The sequence below is a fragment of the Hypanus sabinus genome, chromosome 10 (assembly GCF_030144855.1).
Source record: "Hypanus sabinus isolate sHypSab1 chromosome 10, sHypSab1.hap1, whole genome shotgun sequence".
In the NCBI taxonomy this organism is placed as follows: domain Eukaryota; kingdom Metazoa; phylum Chordata; class Chondrichthyes; order Myliobatiformes; family Dasyatidae; genus Hypanus; species Hypanus sabinus.
This window is the reverse complement of record NC_082715.1, coordinates 82,043,096-82,062,737: the sequence shown is the minus strand read 5'-3', so window position 1 is coordinate 82,062,737 and position 19,642 is coordinate 82,043,096. Positions and strand designations below refer to the sequence as shown.

Sequence of the window (19,642 nt, the reverse complement as noted above, 5' to 3'; positions counted from 1 at the left end):
CAAAGCATGTTAAGAACTTTGAACTGAAAGACTAATTTGAGCTACAGTCCACTCTTAGGTCGAAGGTTTGACCTAATTTAAGGTCAATCTAACCCTTCCCTCTTACATTGCCCTCCACTTTTCTATCATTTGTGTGCCTTCTGACCCCCCCCCCCCCCCATACTTTCAACTAATCGCCTTAAAATTATGCCCTCTTGTGTTGGCAATTTCCACCCTGGAGAAAAATCTCTGGCTGTCCACTCTATTGAAGTTTCTTGTAGAACTTTTATCAAGCCATCGCTTGTCCTCCACTTCAAAGACAAAAGCCTTGGCACACTCAACCTATCCTATTCAGAAATACCCTCTAATCCAGTCTGCATCCTGGTAGATCAGTTCTGCACCCTCTCTAAGGTTTCTGCATCCATTCTATAATGAGGCAACCAGAACAGAACACAATATTCCAAGTGTGGTCTAACCAAAGTTTTATGGAGCTGTAACATTATGTTGCAGCTTTTGAACTCAGTCCCCTGTCTAATGAAGGCCATGTGGCTTCTTAACCATCTTATGAACTTGTGTGGCAGCTTTGAGAACCCCAAGATACCTTTGTTTCTCCACACGTAAGAATCCTGCCATTAATCCTGTATTCTGCTCTGTGTATGGAACTGTGCATAAGCCTTAAGTTAAAGTCTGTCCCGAGCCTTATAGACTCGTCAGGCCAGTGCTTATGCCGGTCGGTTTCCATGGCGTGAAGCGACTGAGAGTACGAGACTCCGCCCCCCTCACCACTCCACCCCCGGATAGGATGCCAGTCTACTGCGAGGTTAACTCCCAGCATTTTGCTGGTACCCATTTTCAGTTGGGTGGACTGGAGCAACGTGTGGCACAAGCCTTAGGCACGTATATATAGCTAGGGTGCCTAAGACTTTTACACAGTGCTGTGTTTGTCAACCTAGAGTGGTGAATGAGTTTGTAAATCTGATGTAGATCCCTCTCCCTTCCCCTTTTCCCAACCATGATTCCACTTTTTCTGCCCCCTTCCCACTCTCAGTCGACAATAATTTTTGTGTATAGCACTACACTGCTGCCACAAGAAAAACTAATTTCATGACATGTGTGAGTGATGATAAACTTGATTCTAAAATGGGTATCTATTTTTGACTGAGAGCGGGAAAGGGGCAGGGAGAGTGGAATCATGGTTGGGAAAAGGAGAAGAGAGAGGACAGGGAATGGGAAGCACCAGAGAGATACAGTATTCTGTAATGGTCAATAAAACAATAGATTGAAATCAATAGCTTGGTGTCCTGGGTCTGGGTGTGTTTGCACCCTTTGACCCTGGCACCCTTTCTCTGCCACCTGTCCCACCTCCCTTGGCATTCCACCTTTGCCATTCCGAGCATCCTTTTGTCCTGCTAGATTTACAAACTCACTCTCTGCTCCAGGTTGACAAATATAGTACTGTGCAAAAGTCTTAGGCGCCCTAGCTGTATATATGTGCCTAAGACTTTTGTACAGTGCTGTATCTATGTCTAGCCAGTTGGATAAATAAATAAATACCAGCATGAATTTGTAATGTAGACCGCATAATACAAAGAGGTTTACCATGTCTACAGTGCAGTGACATGAGTAATAGAGGAGGTCGATGTGGATAACTCGAATGGTTGATCAGATCAGCTGCCTGGGGTAAGAAACTTGTAAGATTTTTTTTTGTTTTAATAGCCCTGTAGCACTTCCTAGACGGGGGACGGCACTGTATAAAATAGAGCAGCATTGACCAAAAATCTGGTCAAGGATATGGGCCTTAAGGATAGACTCCAATGAAAGGACTGAAGGAATGGGGATTAGGAAATGGTATTCTAGATCTTTACGGGCCGAAAACATGACTTAGTGCTGGAGGGATAGAAAATCAGGACCCATACAGGATACCAGCATTCTGCAGTAGTTACCCAAGTATGCAGGAGATTATTAGTGAAAAGGAGACTCAGTACAAGGGGAACATTGCTACATGAACATTAGGGCAATGGCTAAAGACTATATGGAGCAGAGAAAATTTACAATGATGTTGGTGGGGCTCTTGAATATGTTTGCACCCTATTCACAGGAGTGTAAGATAGCGGCATACAGAAATATTAGGGTATAGATAGAGTGAACAAATGCAAACTTTATCCTTTCAGGATGGATGAGACTAGAATTCCAACGTCACCTTTAAGGACTTTGTCCTCATTCCCCGTGTCCGCTTGGATTTTCTCCGGATGCTCTGGTGTCCTCAGATATTCCGAAGAACAGTTAGTAGGTCATTGTAAATTGTCCTGTGATTAGGGTAGGGTTAAATAGATAGGCTGCTGAGTGGTGCAGCAAGGAAGGGCCTGTTCTGTATTATATCTCTAATTAAAATAAAATATAATAGGAAAAACGTACATAAGCTTTAGGGTGAAAGGTAAAATATTGAAGGGAATCTTCTTCACTCAGAGGATGGTATGAGCTCCCAGCAGAAGTGATAGTTGTGGGTTCAATTGTAACACTTGAGTGAAGTTTGGGTAGGTACATTGATAGGAAAGGTTTGGAGGGGTATGGTCGATGGGACTAGGCAGAAGATCAGGTTGACATGGACAAGATAGGTCAAAGGGCCTGTTTCTATGCTGTAGGGCTCTATGGCTCTATAATTCGCAATAGAGTTGTGGATGAGATGCTACAAATGTAGCAGACAGAATTACAAAGCACCACTGCTTTGCCTTGAGACAGACAGGGATCACCTCTCCAAAAACTTCTATGTCAGTTTTTAAATGCCTTAAGGTGTTCCAGAGTTGTAAAATGTACTATTCTGATGAAAATTCTTTCTTCCTATCAGATAGAAATTTTTGGTTTCCAGTATGTGTTGCTGAAGCTAAAATTGTGCGTTGGGAGTGAGCAAGTTATGGAAACTTGGTCTCCAATTTGGATCAGTGGTTTTTGACTTTATTTGAATTATCAATTGCTTAGAATTTTTTTTTGCCTTGCAGGGGATGAAGTTATAATAATTCAAGAAAGGCTCGATAGTATAAAAGCTCGGTATGCTGAGGTTACCACCACCAGTGGTAAAGTCTTGAAGACCTTAGAACAGGCCCTGCAGCTTGCCACCAAGTTCCAGTCTGCTCATGAAGTGTTGTCTACCTGGCTCGATAAGGTGGAGGCTGAACTGGCCATTTGTGCATCTGAGGCACTTGCAGGAGAACAGCTGGCTCAAGTTCAGGAAAGGCAACAGGTGAGTGTTTCTTCACGTGTGTGTGTGTACATGGATGAACATACATACCAGTTTTGTTTTATACTTCTACAATATAGATGCTAATTTTTTGGTACAGAATTATAACCGTTGCATCTGCATTTTTCTGTAATTACTCCATGCAATAGGGTTTTTCTCATCACAATAGTTAGCATTAATGAAGCTGTGCATGTAATATATTTATGTGTCTGAGGGGGTGAATCATGCCAGTGTGTGGGAAAGAGTCAGAGTGTTTTTTTACAATAAAAACATCTGCAGCAAATTGGCTTTTACAGCTGGTTTTGTTGTTGATGTGTTTGCTGTTGTCCGGGTAGGAAGTTTATTTATTGAAACGGCAATGCTGTGCTACTGTGGCAGAGGATGGATTGTTACTTTGCTTTGAATATAATCTCGAACCTCAAAGTCAAAGTAGATTTATAATCAGTACTGTATGTGTATGCTACCGGATACTATCCTGAGATTCATTTTACTGCGGGCATTCACACGAGAATAAAGAAATACAATGGAATCTGTGAAAAATTGCACACGAAGACTGACAAACAACCAAGGTGCAAAGGAAGACAAACTGTGCAAATACCAAAAGATAAAAACAGTAAATAAATAATACTGAGAACATGAATTGTATTGATCCTTGAAAGGGAGTCATTAGTGTTCAGTGATGAGTTCAGTGTTGAGGTGAGTGACATTATCCACGTTGATTCAGGAGTCTGATGAACCTGCTGGGATGGGACCAAAGACTCCTTTACATTCTTCCTGATGGCAGCGGTGAGAAAGGAGGACTTATTTATTTGGGAGAACAGTGTTAGGCCAACAACAGGAACTTGCTCAAGCAATGAATGTTGACCTCTGTCTGACTCCTTTTTGTATTTAGCTTTGGTGCCACTGACTAGAGCAGCTGTGGTATTGCACCCTCATTTTAAATTGTTTCTTCTAACTATAGGCCGGGGTGCATAAAAAATGTTAATGCTTTGGAAAGCTCCACTTTAGCTCTGTGTTGAGGGCAATAGCCATTGTTAATGAGTCAAAGTAATTGAGCGCATTTACAAGGAGTGTTGCCGCAAGAAAGCAGCATCCATCATCAAGAACAGCCCCCTCCCTCGGGCCACACTCCCTTCTCACTGCAGCCATAAGAGAGAAGGTATGGGAGCCTTGGGTCCCACACCACCAGGTTCAGGAACAGTTATTGCTCTACCACTATCAGGCTCCTGAACCATTGTGAATAACTTCACTCACCCCAACACTGAACTGATTCCACAACCTATGGACTCACTTTCTGCAACTCTGCAATTCATGTTCTCAATGTTATTTTTCTTTATTTGCACAACTTGTCTTTTGTACATTGGCTGATTGTCGGCTGTTTATGTGCAATTTTTAAATATAAATTCTATTGAATTTCAATATTTTCCTGTAAATATTTGCAAGAAAATGTATCTCAGGGTAGTATATGGTAACGTTAACGTACTTTGATAATAAATTTACTTTGACTTTGAGTCTTTTCAACTTTAGGTTGCTTGTCACCGTAACAAAATGGACACTCTATAAAATTATCACAATTGGATTTGTGAAAAATAATATTTTGAAGAAGGATGTTATATGCTATGTATATATGTATGTCTATGCATACGCTAGCTTTATGTATTGATTCTAGTTTTGAGTTAAGGTATATTTACTAAATTGGTAACATAGGCACAATGCTGGAGGACTTCAGCAGGTCAGGTAGCATCTATGGAGAGGAATAAACAGTTGATTGTCCAGATAACGGGTCTCGGCCAAAGCATCGATTGTTCATTCAATGAAAACAGGTTTCTCAGAAACTAACCCACTCTAGGGTGAGAGAAGGAGAAGATCAAGGGATCCCACCACTCTTTCAGTGCAAGGTCACATAGCATAGAAATGCATCAGTGAGTGTTGAGTTAACAGCCTTTCTGTGCTGATCCCCAGGAGCTGAGGAAAGAGATGATGGAGTACAGGGTGAGTCTGGACACAGTCAATGAAGTCAGCAGTGCTCTGTTGGAACTTGTCCCATGGAGAGCGAGAGAAGGGCTCGACATTCTGGTGTCTGACGACAATGAGAGGTACCGGTCAGCAAGTGAGACCATAGCACAGAAGGTGGAAGAAATAGATGCTGCTATACAGAGATCACAGCAGGTATGTCACATTCTGTCCTCTATCACATCAGCATGCCCCCATTCTTTCACAAATGGTGCTACTTTTGACGTGTAAAGTTCTCTTGCCTCATTATTCTCCAAGAACAAAGAGAACTCCTGGGGAAGATATAAATATGTTAGGCAAGCACTGCTTGATGTGGCTATGTGGTATTGGAAGCGGAAAGTGGAGCTAAATTGTTCATTGTTGAAACCGTCTGTCTGATCCATCAATTGTTCTACAGAGTTTCCAACAGTGCAGTAAATCCATCACAAATCCTTTGCTATCAAAGAGCCCTTTAACCAACTAAAAGCAGCTACACTGGGAGCTGTTTCACCTGCTCAAAGGTGGCGTGAGTTTGTTTTTAAAAAGAGGAACATTAAACTATGAATGTCAGTCCATGTTAATTGAATAATTTTTATTCCTTTAAGAAAATTTCACCTCAAGATTCAGGATACTTTATTGTTATTCTTCAGTACATGAGTATAAAAGAGAATGAAATGATTGTTACTCTGGATTTGATGAACCTTAAAAAGCACAATAAGCATAAAAATGCTATAAATGAAAATGTGAGAGTAATCCTGTAGAACATAATGTACAAGTAACTGTTGAATGTGGCCCTATATACACATAAGGTTAGCTTATATAGATAGAATAATTGCACACTCTGTGGCTACTTTATTAGGTACACTTGTACAGCTGCTCATTAATGCAAATACCTCATCAGTCAATCAATTGCTAGCAACTCAATGCATAAAAGCATGCAGACATGGTCAAGAGGGTCAGTTGTTCAGACCAAACATCAGAATGGGGAAGAAATAAATGAATTTGACCATGGAATGACTGTAAGTGTTAGGGTGATTTGAGTATCTTAGAAATTGCTGATCTCATGGGATTTTCACACATAACTGTCTCTAGAGTTTATAGAGAATGGTGCGAGAAGCAAGCATAGAGTGAGCAGCAGTTCTGTGGGCAAAAATGCCTTGTTAATGACAGAGGTCAGAGGAGAATGGCCAGTTTGGTTAAAGCTGACAGGAAGGCAACAGTAACTCAAGTAACCACGCGTTACAATGCAGGCGTGCAGAACTGCATCTCTGAACACACAACATCATGACCACTGAAGTGGATGGGCTACAGCAGCAGATGACCATGCACTCAGTGGCCACTTTATTAGTTACAGGAGGTAGCTAATAAAGTGCCCACTGATTGCATGTACTTAAGTAGCAAATGTAAAGTGACTGATAAGAAATGACGAAGTGACTTGGCAAGAGGAACTCTTCCAGGTAGCAGCAGGAGTGGGGAGGTCAAAATTATGGAGGTGGATAATGATTTACTGAAATAGCAGCAAGGAGGAACCACTAAATAACGGGTGGTTTCTCAAGTAGAAACGGGTAAAGGGTGATTTGACAGGGGTGTTTGTTTTCAGAGGATATGAGCAGAAACTAGTTACAATGGCTAATGCGTTGGCCATGTGTATGAGGCAAATTTAAGCTGATTAGCGGAAAGGTTAAAAACCTACACAATGAGTTGTTATGATTTAGAAAGCACAGTTGAAAGGGCGGTGGTAATGAATTCAATAGGAATTTACAAAAGTGGATGTTGGGTAGCGGGGGGGTAAGAATTTGCAGAGCTACAAAGAAAGAGTAAGGGTATGGGACTTGCAAAAGTGGAGGAATTCTGTGCCATTTGATGACAAGGATTTCTGCCAGTACTTCAAGGTTAGACATTTTGTTACAGTATCAAGAATCAAAAGTACTGAGGATGCAATCTGTAACAAAATTAGAAAATTCCAGAAGCTCTGTCCAAGTCAGGCAACATCTTTAGAGTCAAACAGAGTCGATGTTTGAATGAGCCTTCATCAGAAGTGGAAAAATTACCAAATGAGCTTCTGTTAAATTGCAGAGGGATTGCGGGGTGGAAAGAACAAAAGGAATGTTTGTGATCGGGTAGAGATCAAAGTTGGCTGGGTAACACATACATTGGCTGTTATCTAAGAGAGCTGTCTAGAGGATTATTGGACAATACCACATTGTACTTTATACCAAATACATGATCCCATTAATTTATAAGGTGGATTTCTAACCTTTACTGTATTGTTCAGACCATTCTACAAGCTGACATTTTCAATGTATTGCGATGTGTTACAGTATAATCAAATTATTTGTTTGCACTGGCTGAGGGAATAGTTTGTGTACTTTACCAAAATGAGCCAAGGGCCGATCAGCCAAATGGCAGTCCATGTGACAGAAAGTCTGTTTGTGACAGGCATGTGTGTTGATTAAAATGTCTGTTCTCAGGCTGAAGTATGAAGCAGGAACTCTGAAAGGGATACTTGGTTCTTCAAAACCCTGTTTTTCATTGATCATGAAGAAGTTTCAAAATCCATCTATTTGCAGTATTAATTTCTGCACATTCATGGGCATGAGTGAGCATTTATCACACAAACATAGAGTGTCCCATTTAAACAGACTTTAATGATTGTGCTCATTTTTATAGCTTTAGATGATGTGGGCTGCCCCCAGCATGTCCTTGGGTGTGCTGGCTGTTAATGCAAACAATGCATTTCACTATGTACAAACAAGCTGGATGAACTCAGCAGGTCGGGCTGCGTCCATTGAAAAGAGCAGTCAGTCCAGACGAAGGGTCTCGGCCCGAAACGTTGACTGCTCATTCAGCTTGTTTGTACGTGTTGATTTGACCACAGCATCTGCAGTGTACCTTTTGTTTACATTTCACTGTGTTTTGATGTACTTGCGATAAATATATCTGAATCTGCTCTTTGTAAAACATTCTCACTTTTAACTTTAAGGTGTTAAAGATAAATGATACAGTTCAAGTGGAAAGAGATTAGCTTTATTTCTCACTTGTACATTGAAACATACAGAGAAGTGCATTGTTTTTTTGCATCAAATCAAATCAGTGAGGGTAATGCTGGTGGTAGCCTGCTAGTGTTGCCACACTCCGGGCGCCATATAACAAGGCCACAACTCCCTAATCCTAACCCGTATGTCTTTGGAATGTTGGAGGAAACCCACAGGGTCATGGGGAGAACATAGACACTCTTTGTCGACAGTGGCAGAATTTGAATCCTGATCTTATAGGTGGTGCTTTAAACTGTGCGGCCCCAGACGGATTTGTGTAACAGGCTTATAGTGGATGAGACCTAAATTACCTGAATAACAACTTTTGCCTACACTGCTGCTCATTGCTGTTCAGCATGAAATCTTCCCTTTCAAAACTTATCATTTGCCTGACTCTCACAAGAAGCAAAGTTGGGAAGCAAGTCACCCGTGAATACCAGTCTTCACGAGCATGCTTTTTGTTTTACGATGGTATCTATCTGATTGTCAAAATGACGAATTTCTTGCAATGTGAGCTATTGCTTTGATCTCCTTTGCTTTGAGGTTTAGAATTATTGTCAATAGCGCACCAAGGCTAGAATTCTCTTACTAGTGAAGACCAAGTTCCATCTGTTACCTTGCTGGAGATGCAAGGCCTTTCATGTTTTTACTGGATTTTTAATGGGCTCTTCATTTCCTGCTGCATCAATATGTGACTAACTTTCACATCAAAGCAAGATTGAAAATACTACAAAGATGACTGCAAATAAACTATAATCAGGGTCAGATCCATGATATTTGGAAATGTTAATATATTCTACAGTAGTAAATAAAACCCTCAAATGTATTTGAGCTTTATCTGCTTTAGCATCCATTTTTGCCTGTTAGTCGGACCATCATCAGTCTTTGGTGATGTGAATGGTTTGTAGATTGTCTAGCCCATGGGCAGCATGATAGCTTAGTGGTTAGCTCAACACGTTACAGCAGCGGCGACCACCGACCTGGGTTCAATTTTTGCTGCTGTCTATAAGGAGTTTATATGTTCTCCTTGTGCCTGCATAGGTTTCCTCCAGCTGCTCTGCTGTCTTTCAATATACAAAAGACATACGGTTAGAGTTAGAGTTACTGAATTACGGGATGCTACGTTGGTGATAATTGCAAGCTGACCCAGCACAATCCTTGGACTGTGTTGGTCGTTGATGCAAATAATAAATTTCACTGTATGTTTTGATGTACACGTGACAAATAAAGCTAATTTTAATTCTAATTTTAAAATCTGTTCATATTACTAAAGACGTAAGGGTTTAAATTTAGAGTGTACCTGGTATGCAAAGGCAATAGAGTGTGAAGCTGGTATCAGTTTACTCTCACGTGTTTTGAGAGAGCACAAAAGCAGATACGAGGAGGTTGCTGGAACATGTGATGAGCACTGAACTCAGAGCTGGCATTATAAGTAATGTTAATGGTACTCGATACATAGCTGCACACTGATAGTACATGAATTTGTGGCTTGTGATGCAAACTGAGGAAGAGGAATGGGTGAATAAGAGGGTCATCAAGTCAAGATGAAGTTCTAATTCATTGTCATTAAGCCGTATACATGTATACCACCAAATGAAACAGTGCACCCCAGACCAAGGTGCAGAACACAGTACTTACAACTCACACACAACACAAACTAATTGAATTGACTTTAGTTCTTACATCCTTCACATATGTGAGGAGTAAAAATCTTTACGTTACATCTCCAAAATTGCCTCAAATAAATTCACAAATAATAAAATATGTTCTAGAAGATTGAGATTCAGCATAAGGTACATTCATGTCAAAATGTAAAAAAGTCAAAAAGTAAATGGTATAATGCTAGTGGTAAACATAAGTAATGAGATCTGGGTGTAGCAGTGAGTACAGTAGTTTTCACAGGCTGGGGGAAGATCCCATCCTAACAGTACCTGAAGAACAACTGTAGTTGGGAGCTTCATATCCAAGGGTACACAATCTATCGAAAGGACAGGCAGGTAGGCAGAAGAGGAGGAGTGGCTCTGCTGGTAAGGAAATGAAAACAAAGATTTAGAAAGAAGTGGCATAGGACTGAAAGATGAGAAACCTTGTGGTAAGAAGACCCTAATGCAAGTTATTTGCATGTCTTCAAACAGTAGTTAGGACAATCTACAAGTGGGAGACAGAAAAAAAAACATGTCAAAAAGGCAATGTTACGTCAGTCATGGGAGATTCCAATATGCAGATAGATTGGGGAAATTAAGTTGATGCTGGATCGAGAGAGAGAATTTGTGGAATGCCTCCAAGATGGTTTTTTGGAGTAGCTTGTGGTTGAGCCCACTAGGCAACCAGCAATTCTGGATTAGATGTTGGGTGAAAACTGGATATGATTAGGGAGCCTTAAGGTAAAGGAATCATTAGGAAACAGTAATCATAATATGATAGAATTCACCCTCCAATTTGAGGAGAAGATATGGTCAGATGTGTCAGTATTACAGTGGAGTAAAGGGAAGTACGCAGAGGCATGACAGCGAAGCTGGTCCAAGCTGTTTGGAAGGCGACACTAGCAAGGATGACGGAAGAACAGCAATGGCTGGAGTTTCTGTGAGCAGCTTAGAAGGCCCAGAATAGATGCATCCCAAGAATGAAGGATTATGCAACAAGGGAAGTCAAAGACAACGTTAAAAACAAAAGGGAGGGCATATAATATAGCTAAAATATAGTGGGATGTTAGAGGATTCAGAAGCTTTTAAGAATTAACAGAAGGCAACCAAAAAAAGGAGAGGAAAAAATAAATATGATAAGCTAGCCAATAACATAAAAGAGGATACCAAAAGTTTTATTTCAGATATATAAAGAGTATTGGCCAACTGGAAGTAATGCTGGAGAGATAGTAACAGGAAATAAAGAAATGGTGGATGAACTGAATAAATATTTTGTATCAGTCTCCACTGTGAAAGGCATTAGCAGTATGCCGGAAGTTCAAGAGTGTCAAGAGGCAGAAGTGAGTGCAGTTGCTATTACTAAGGAGAAGGTGCTTGGGAAACTAAAAGGTCTGAAGGTAGATAAGTCACCTGTACCAGATAGACTACACCCCAGGGTTCTAAAAGAGGTGGCTGAAGAGATTGTGGAGGGATTAGTAATGATCTTTCAAGAATCGATAGATTCTGGCATGGTTATGGAGGACTGGAAAATTGTAAATATCACTCCACTCTTCAAGAAGGGAGGGAGGCAGAAGAGAGGAAATTATAGGCCAGTTAGTCTGGCCTCAGTGGTTAAGAAAATGATGGAATCTATTGTTAAGTAGTTTCCAGGTGCTTGGAGGCTCATGAAAGGAAAGGCATGGTTTCCTCAAGAAAAATCTTGCCTGACAAAACTGTTGGAATTCTTTGAAAAAATAACAAGCAGGATAGACAAAGGAGAATCGGTGGATATTTTGTACTTGGATTTTCAGAAAGCCTTTGACAGGTGCTGCCCATGAGGCTGCTAAATAAGATAAGAGTATTTCAGGAAACATACTAGCATGGATAAAGCATTGGCAGGAGGTAAAGAGTGGGAATAAAGGGATCTTTTTCAGATTGGCTGCTGGTGACTGGTGGTGTTCTGCAGGGGTCGGTGTTGTGACCAGTTCTTTTTACGTTGCATGTCAATAACTTGGATGATGAAATTGATGGCTTTGTGGCCAAGTTTGTGGATGATATGAAGCTAGATGGAGGAAGCGGAAGAATTTAGAAGCGGAAGATTAAGAGAATGGTCAAAGAGGTGGCAGATGGAATACTGTGTGGGGAAGTGCTTGGCCCTAAATTTTGGTAGAAGAAATGAAAGCATAGACTATTTTCTGAAGGGGGAGATATTCAAAAATCCGAGTTGCTAAGGAATTTGGGAGTCCTCTTGCTGGGGGTTAACTTGCAAGTTGAATCGATAGTGAAGAAAGCAAATGCAATGTTAGCATTCATTTCAAGAGAACTAGAATATAAAAGCAAGGATGCAATGCTGAGGCTGTATATGGCACTGGTGAATTCTCACTTGGAGTATTGTGAGCAGTTTTGGGCCCCGTATATAAGAAAGGATGTGCTGAGCAGGTTCACAAGAATAATTCTAAGAATTAAAGGTTTGTCATATGAGCACCAATTGAAGGTTCTGGGCCTGTTATTGCTGAAATTTAGAAGAATGTGGGGGGGGCGGGGGGATCTCATTGAAAGGACTAGATAGAGTGGATGTGAAGATGATGTTTCCTTTGTTGGAGGAGTCTAGGACCAGAGAGCACAGCCTCAAAATAGAGTGATGTCTATTCAAAGCAGAGATGAGGAGGAATTTTTTAGCCAGAAGTTGGGGAGTCTGTGGAATTGATTGCAACAGGTGACTGTGGAGGAAGAGTCCACGGTGCTTTTAAAGTGGAAGTTGATAGGTTCTTGATAGTCAGGGCATGAAAGGTTATGGGGAGAAAGCAGAAGAATGGGGTTGAGGGGGAAATGAATCAGCCATGATGAAATGGTGGAACAGACTCGTTAGACTAAATCGCCTAATTCTGCTCGTAAGTCTTATGGTCTTTTGACTGATAGTAGGGGGCCAAAGAGATTGTGGGATGGATGGGAGGCATCACTGACAATGCTAAGGGCCCTGTGTACACAGCGCTCCAGATAAATATCATAGATGGGTGGAAGCAAGATCCTCTCATCAGTCTTCAGAATCCTTTGTAGGGTCTTCAGTCAAAGGCCTTGCTAATCCTATACCTAATTCTCGTACCAGAATCTCAGTAATGAGGAAAATTTGCACTAAAACCATGGAACTGATTAATTTTTTAAAGAGGTTGGAGGGAATTGGAAGACAGTTGGCAAAAAACGGGGTAGGAGCACTAGCTCCAAGGAGCCAGCAGTAAGATAATGAAATGAGCCATCAACAATCTGCAAGAATCTGATTTTTTGACTAAACACCGTTACCTCAACTGGCATTCAGAAATCCTTCCCAGAATGAGTCAGCTGTAAGAAGGGCCATTGCATTTTGGCGCTGTCATTGACTAAGCACCATGGATGTGGAGAGCATGTTTCCAATAGTGGGAGAGCCTAGGAGCAGAGGGCACAGCCTCAACAGAGGGACAACCCTTTAGAACAGAGCTGAGGAGGAATTTCTCTAGCCAGATGGTGTTGAATCTGTGGGATTTATTGCCACAGACTATTGTGGTGGCCAAATTATTGGATATAATTAAAGCAGAGATTGATAAGTTCTCTATTAGCAAAGGAGTCAAAGGTTATGGGAAGAAGGCAGGAGAATAGGACAGAGAGGGATAATAAATCAGCTGTGATAGATTGACAGGACAGACTCAGTAGACCAAATTGTCTAATTCTGCTCTTATGTCTTATGGTCTTTCATTGTCTGAGTAAGCGTGAACATGAACACATTTAGTAAGTGTTTAGTTCTGACAATTTTGTGTTGTTTTCTTGTTTTTTTATTAGTAAAGATATTCCATGAACTAATGGTGCTGTAGCGGTGTGCTACACGCAGCGCTAAAACTACGACACGGAGTCGGTAACTGCAGTCGAAGGAAAAAACTTTATTCGAAATCCTCAGCCTCACTTTTAAGCCTCCCTCAACCTGCCCCCCGTGGCGCAGAGGCTCCAAAGCTCTGTGCTCGCAAACCCCCGTAGGCTATCTAATTGTGAGCCGGTTCAGATGTGCCAGGAAATGGGTCGCCACATAACCTAACCCCCCAGAACTGGCGATACACCCCCCAATGTCCACAGTCTGGGTCAGATCCTGCTTGGGAGGTTGGCCTCTGTGCCGAGGTGCCGGAAACTCATCGGAGGTAAAACGCTGATCTCGGCCCCAGTATCGACCAAAAACCGGCGTCCCGACCTTCTATCCCACACATACAGGAGGCTATCCCGATGGCCAGCCGCCGTAGCCATCAGCGGCGGCTGGCCCTGGCGTTTCCCGGGAACTTGCAGGGCGGGCGACAACGGTGGGCTTCTGCGCCCCACCGCTGGTGGTAGAAGCACCAGTGTTCATTGGGCCGGGGGTTGGCGGTTGGCGGGCTCTACGGCCGGGCCTGGACTGGTTTGCTACTGGGAGCGTGGCTGGGAGATCTGTGCGATGGACGCCCCGCTCACCTTTTTGGCGTTCCACAGCAAGTCCGCCCGGGCTGCCACCTTCCGGGGGTCACTGAAATCCGCGTCGGACAGCAGCAGGCGTATGTCCTCGGGCAGCTGCTCCAGGAATGCCTGCTCAAACATGAGGCAGGGTGTGTGTCCGTCAGCTAGAGACAACATCTCATTCATTAAAGCCGATGGAGGTCTGTCGCCCAAGCCATCCAGGTGCAGTAAACGGGCAGCCCGCTCGCGCCGTGAGAGTCCGAAAATCCTGAGGAGCAGGGCTTTGAATTCCGTGTACTTGCCGTCTGCCGGGGGCGACTGTACGAACTCCGCGACCTGGACCACTGTGTCCTGGTCGAGGGAGCTCACCATGTAGTAGTAGCGGGTGTCTTCTGAGGTGATCTGGCGAACGTGGAATTGGGCTTCGGCTTGCTGGAACCATAGGTTCGGTTGCTGTGTCCAGAAACCTGGCAGTTTCAACGAAACCGCATGAACAGGCGGCGTCGGTCATTTCTGGTCCAAAAGTCGTTTGGACCGTCGGGGTCACCAATTGTAGCGGTGTGCTACACGCAGCGCTAAAATTACGACACGGAGTCGGTAACTGCAGTCGAAGGAAAAAACTTTATTTGAAATCCTCAGCCTCACTTTTAAGCCTCCCTCAACCTGCCCCCCATGGCGCAGAGGCTCCAAAGCTCTGTGCTCGCAAACCCCCGTAGGCTATCTAATTGTGAGCCGGTTCGGATGTGCCAGGAAATGGGTCGCCACAGTGCCATCTATATGGTAATGCTGAGTGAGCTGGGTACCAGGGTCCCTGAATGATGCCTTGTGTGAACTTTTAGTTCAAAATAGAACCAAAATGGAACAAAACACATTCTATGTTTTTTTAAATTATTATTTCAGTCTAGACATTTAGAGTTGGAGTTACAAAGGTCACCCTGCCTTAATACGAGTAAGATGTCACTTTCTTGTAGGATCGACTGACCGCTCAATAAGTTAGCAAAGCCTGTCTGATCCAAGAATAAACTTGGCCTGCATTCTTAAATTTTTCCAGAGTGGTATTTATTCTGGGATCTTGTAACATTTCAAAAACCACTTTTAAAAGTTTTGAGTGTTTCGTATTTTCAAGATTGTAAAGGAGAATGAAATGATTGTTGCTCTGGATCTGATGCAGCATAAAAAACAAAAGCATAAAGAACAAATAAAACACAACAAATAGAAATACATAAGACTAGCTTAGACTGATACATAGACTGATTGTATTTGCATCAAGTGACGCTAGGTATAGGAATATCTGTACAGAAGCTGGCTCTGACAACTCCAGTTTCATTTTTGCTTAAATACACGATGATTTTTATTTGAAGAATTCTTAAACCTTCATTAAAAAAACACACAGATTTGGAGATGATTATCATAAAGGTGGGGAGAGTGGCTTTACAATTGTTTACAGTGGATTCATTAATGATGGCATAAATTCTGTCTGAAACCAGACATTACAAATTCTCAGCAAATTGCCGGTAGATCAATGTATGACTGATGTTAAGCTAGATGTTAAACCTGTAGATTATCACTGACCCTGGGACTGCAAATAACATTGTTTAACCAAGAAAATGGGCTTTCATTTCTGTGACTTCTGTCATTATCTTGATCTGTTAAAGGAGGGAGAAATAGCGTGAAGAAAGTCCCTTTGGCCCAGAGGGTCTGCACCAGCCATCAGTCATCCACTTGCATTAATCCCTTTTTTTATTCTCCCCTTGTTCTCCTCAACTCCCATCCGACTGTACCAGTCACCAAAGCACTAGGGGCAATTTACAGCAATCAATCAGCCTATCATCTCACATGTCTTTGGGGTGTGGGAGTAAACTGGAGTAGCTGTTAAAAGCCCTTGCTGTTTGAGGGAAGGTGTTCAAACTGCACACAGACAACAGCTGAGAACAGGATTGAACTTGGACCTTTATGGCATTGTGAGGCAGCCGCACCACGAGCTTTTTCAAGTGCTTCACAGCCTGTGAGCTATTGTGTGGTCACTACTGCAGGGAAATTGAGGAGTCTAATACATGACTGATGACCTTTTATTATTAAACAAGATCAAAATATATTTTTGTTTAACTATTTATACATTACAATATAAATACAACATTGAACTGAGTCATGTCATCTGCAGAAATTCTCTGATGACTCAGCAAGTTGGGTGTGTAAAGGGAGGATGGAAGGGTAAATACAGGACCCTGGTGGAGGACTTTGCCAAATGGTGCTAGCTGAATCAACTGCATCTTAACATCACTAGGAGAAAGGAGATGGTGATGGACTTTAGGAAGACTAATCCTTCATTGCTCCCTGTTACTATTGATGGTGAGGACCTGGGGGTTGCACCTGGATGACAGACTTGAGTAGAGCACCAGCCTAGAGTCTGTGTACAAGAAGGGCCAGAGTCACCTTTCCTTCCTGAGGAGACTGAGGTCCTTTGGATAATGCAGGCTTCTCCTTCACATGTTCTACAAGTCTTTTGTCACCAGTACAGTCTTCTGTACGGTGGTATGCTTGGGCAATGGTATCAATATGGGTGATGCCAACAGGCTCAATAAACTAATTAGAAAGACTGGCTCTGTTATAGGAGTCAAGCTGGACACACTGGAGGCTGTGATAGAACAAAGGACCCTACGGAAAATCCTGGCAATTCTGGACAATGTTTCTCATGCTCTGCATGCCGCCTTGGCTGAGCAGAGGAGCACTTTTAGTAATAGGCTAAGACAACTACACGGCTCCAAAGAGCGCTAAATGAGATCATTCTTACCCTCAACCATTAGGCTCTATAATGAGTCAACCTATTGCCAGGGAAGTGATGACCTCCCTCCTTTTAGACTGTTTGAGGTCGCTTATTTTTTATTCTTTCTTTCTTCTCTTCAAATATTTGTATATCTGTGCACTCGTAATGCTACTGTGATGCTTTTTTTTTTGGATCAATAAAGTATCCATGTATCTAAATAATATAATATTGCTTTTATATACTATATAATTGGAATGTCCAGGTGTTTTGTTAGGCAGATTATAATGCAAATTATATTTTTACTTTCTAACATGTTGAATTATTAAGGCATTAATATGAGGGGAAGGGTAAATAGGGACATATTTTCATAAAACATGGCCTGAATTATTAGTGGGAAATTACAGAGATTACAAGCTAATTATTTCTGAAATGGATATTTATCACTGCTTCCGTAATCAGTACCTTGGAGCTACTGGAAGCAATTATAGTACCTCCTGTAATATGTTGCCTCTTTACAAGCTGAACTGCATGCAGATTTGTACAAGATCGTGTATTTTGTGTGGGAACGCCGGCACGGTTCTGTTCTTGTGTGTTGCCATGTTAGGGGTGGTAGTGATCCCATGTTGAAACTCTGTGTTTTTGTGGGTTTCACGTGAAGTTTCTGAATGTTAGCATTCATTTCTAGAGGACTAGAACTTAAAAGCAAGGATGTAATGTTGAGGTTTTATCAGGCTTTGATCAAGCCACACTTGGAGTATTGTGAACAGTTTTGGGCGCCTTATCTAAGAAAGGTTGTGCTGGCATTGGAGAGAGTCCAGAAGAGGGTAATGTGAAAAAATCCCTGGAATGAAAGTGTTAATGTAATAGTTGATGACTGTGGGCCTCGTTAGAGTTTAGAAAAGTGAGGGGAGATCTCATTGAAACCTGTAGAATATTGAATGGCCTAGATAGTGACATAGAAAGGTGTCTAGGACAAGGCAGCACAGCCTCAGAATATAAGCATGTCCATCTAGAACAGAGATGACAAATTCCTTCAGTCAGAAGATGATGAATTTATGGAATTTATTGTCATGGACAACTATAGAGGCAAAGTCATTCAGGATATTGTATTTAAGGCAGAAGTTGAAAAGTTTTCCATTAGTAATGGCATCAAAGATTACAGGGAGAAGTCAGGAGAATGTGATTGAGAGGAATAATCAATAAGCCATGATGGAACAGTGGAGCAGACTCGATGGGCCATCCAGCCTAATTCTGCTATTGTGTCTTAAGGTAACACCACAGGAGAAGAGGATTTTAGAGGCTCGAGTTAGTGCAGAGTTCCTGAATGAGTTGTGAGAAATTAGTAATCAGAATTGCTGGATCACTTAAAAGGGACAATGTGGTTGGGGTAGAGGGCTGTGAGGGGAAGTGTCAGGTCAGTCTTCACACTGTTGGAGCTGGTGCTGGTATTCTGTTTGCCAGCTCAGCAGTGGCCCAGAGAGCGAGTCACCCAGGCGTAGCAGGAGTATAAACTTCGCAAAATGTGAGGCAGCGATGAACTAGAGAGCCACAACTTCCCTCCTTTTAGATTATTTGTCACATGTACATCGAAGCATACTGTGAAAAGTGTCATTTGTGACAACTGTGTGCTGGGGACAGCCTGCAAGTGTTGCCATAGTTCCAGTGCCAACATAGTACGTCCACAATTTACTTAACCCTAATCTGTAAATCTTTGGAATCTGGGCAGAAAGCGGAGCACAGGGGAGTGTACAAACTCCTGATAGACAGTGGTGAAATTGAATGCATATTGCTAATGCAGTAAGACTAACTGCTACACCACCATGCTGTTCTAAACATCGCTTCTTGATAGCTAGAGTAGCACGACTACAATCTTCTCTGCACCAAGGCCAGATCAGTGGTGCAGTTGGTGCAGCAGTGCTAGTGACCGATTTCAGTTCTGTTGGTGTGGAGTTTGCAAGTTCTCTCTATGACCATGCAGGTTTCTCCCAGGTGCCCCAGTTTCCCAAGATGTGCAGATTAATTGACCTCTGTAAATTACCTCTGAATATGTAGGCAGAACTTGGGGGGAGCTTGGTGCCATAAGATATAGGTACAAAACTCAGCCATACGGCCCATCAAGTCTGCTCCTCCATTCTATTATGGCTGATTTATTATCCCTATCAACCCCATTCTCCTGCCTTCATCCCATAGCCTTTGATGCCCTGACTAATCAAGACCTTATCACCTCTGCTTTAAAAACACCCACTGGCTTGGCCTCCACAGCTGTCTGTGGCAATGAATCCCACTGATTCACTGCCCTCTGGCTAAAGAAATTCCTCCTCATCTTTGTCCTAAATAGAAGTCCCTCTATTCTGAGGATGTGCCCTCTATTCCAGACTCACCCACTATAGGAAACATCTGCTCCACATACACTCTATCTAGGCCTTCTAAAATTTGATAGGTTTCAATGATTCTTCTCAACTCTAGCTGGTACAAGTCCAGAGCCATCAGATACCTCTCAAACATTAACCCTTTCGGTTTTGGAATTATTCATGTGAACCTCCTGTGGACCCTCTGCAATGCCGGCATG

At 42.2% G+C, this 19,642-nt stretch overlaps 1 protein-coding gene across 11 annotated transcripts in view; it reads left to right on the top strand.

The window, feature by feature from the left end:
* Positions 1–19,642, top strand: part of LOC132400831 (dystonin-like) — a 363,464-nt gene that overhangs the window by 253,012 nt on the left and 90,810 nt on the right. For all 11 annotated transcript variants that reach the window (XM_059982254.1, XM_059982250.1, XM_059982247.1 and 8 more), the window contains 2 exons: positions 2,976–3,217; positions 5,177–5,383. In XM_059982254.1, the coding sequence (XP_059838237.1) occupies positions 2,976–3,217; positions 5,177–5,383 (449 nt within the window). The remainder of the gene's footprint in view (positions 1–2,975; positions 3,218–5,176; positions 5,384–19,642) is intronic.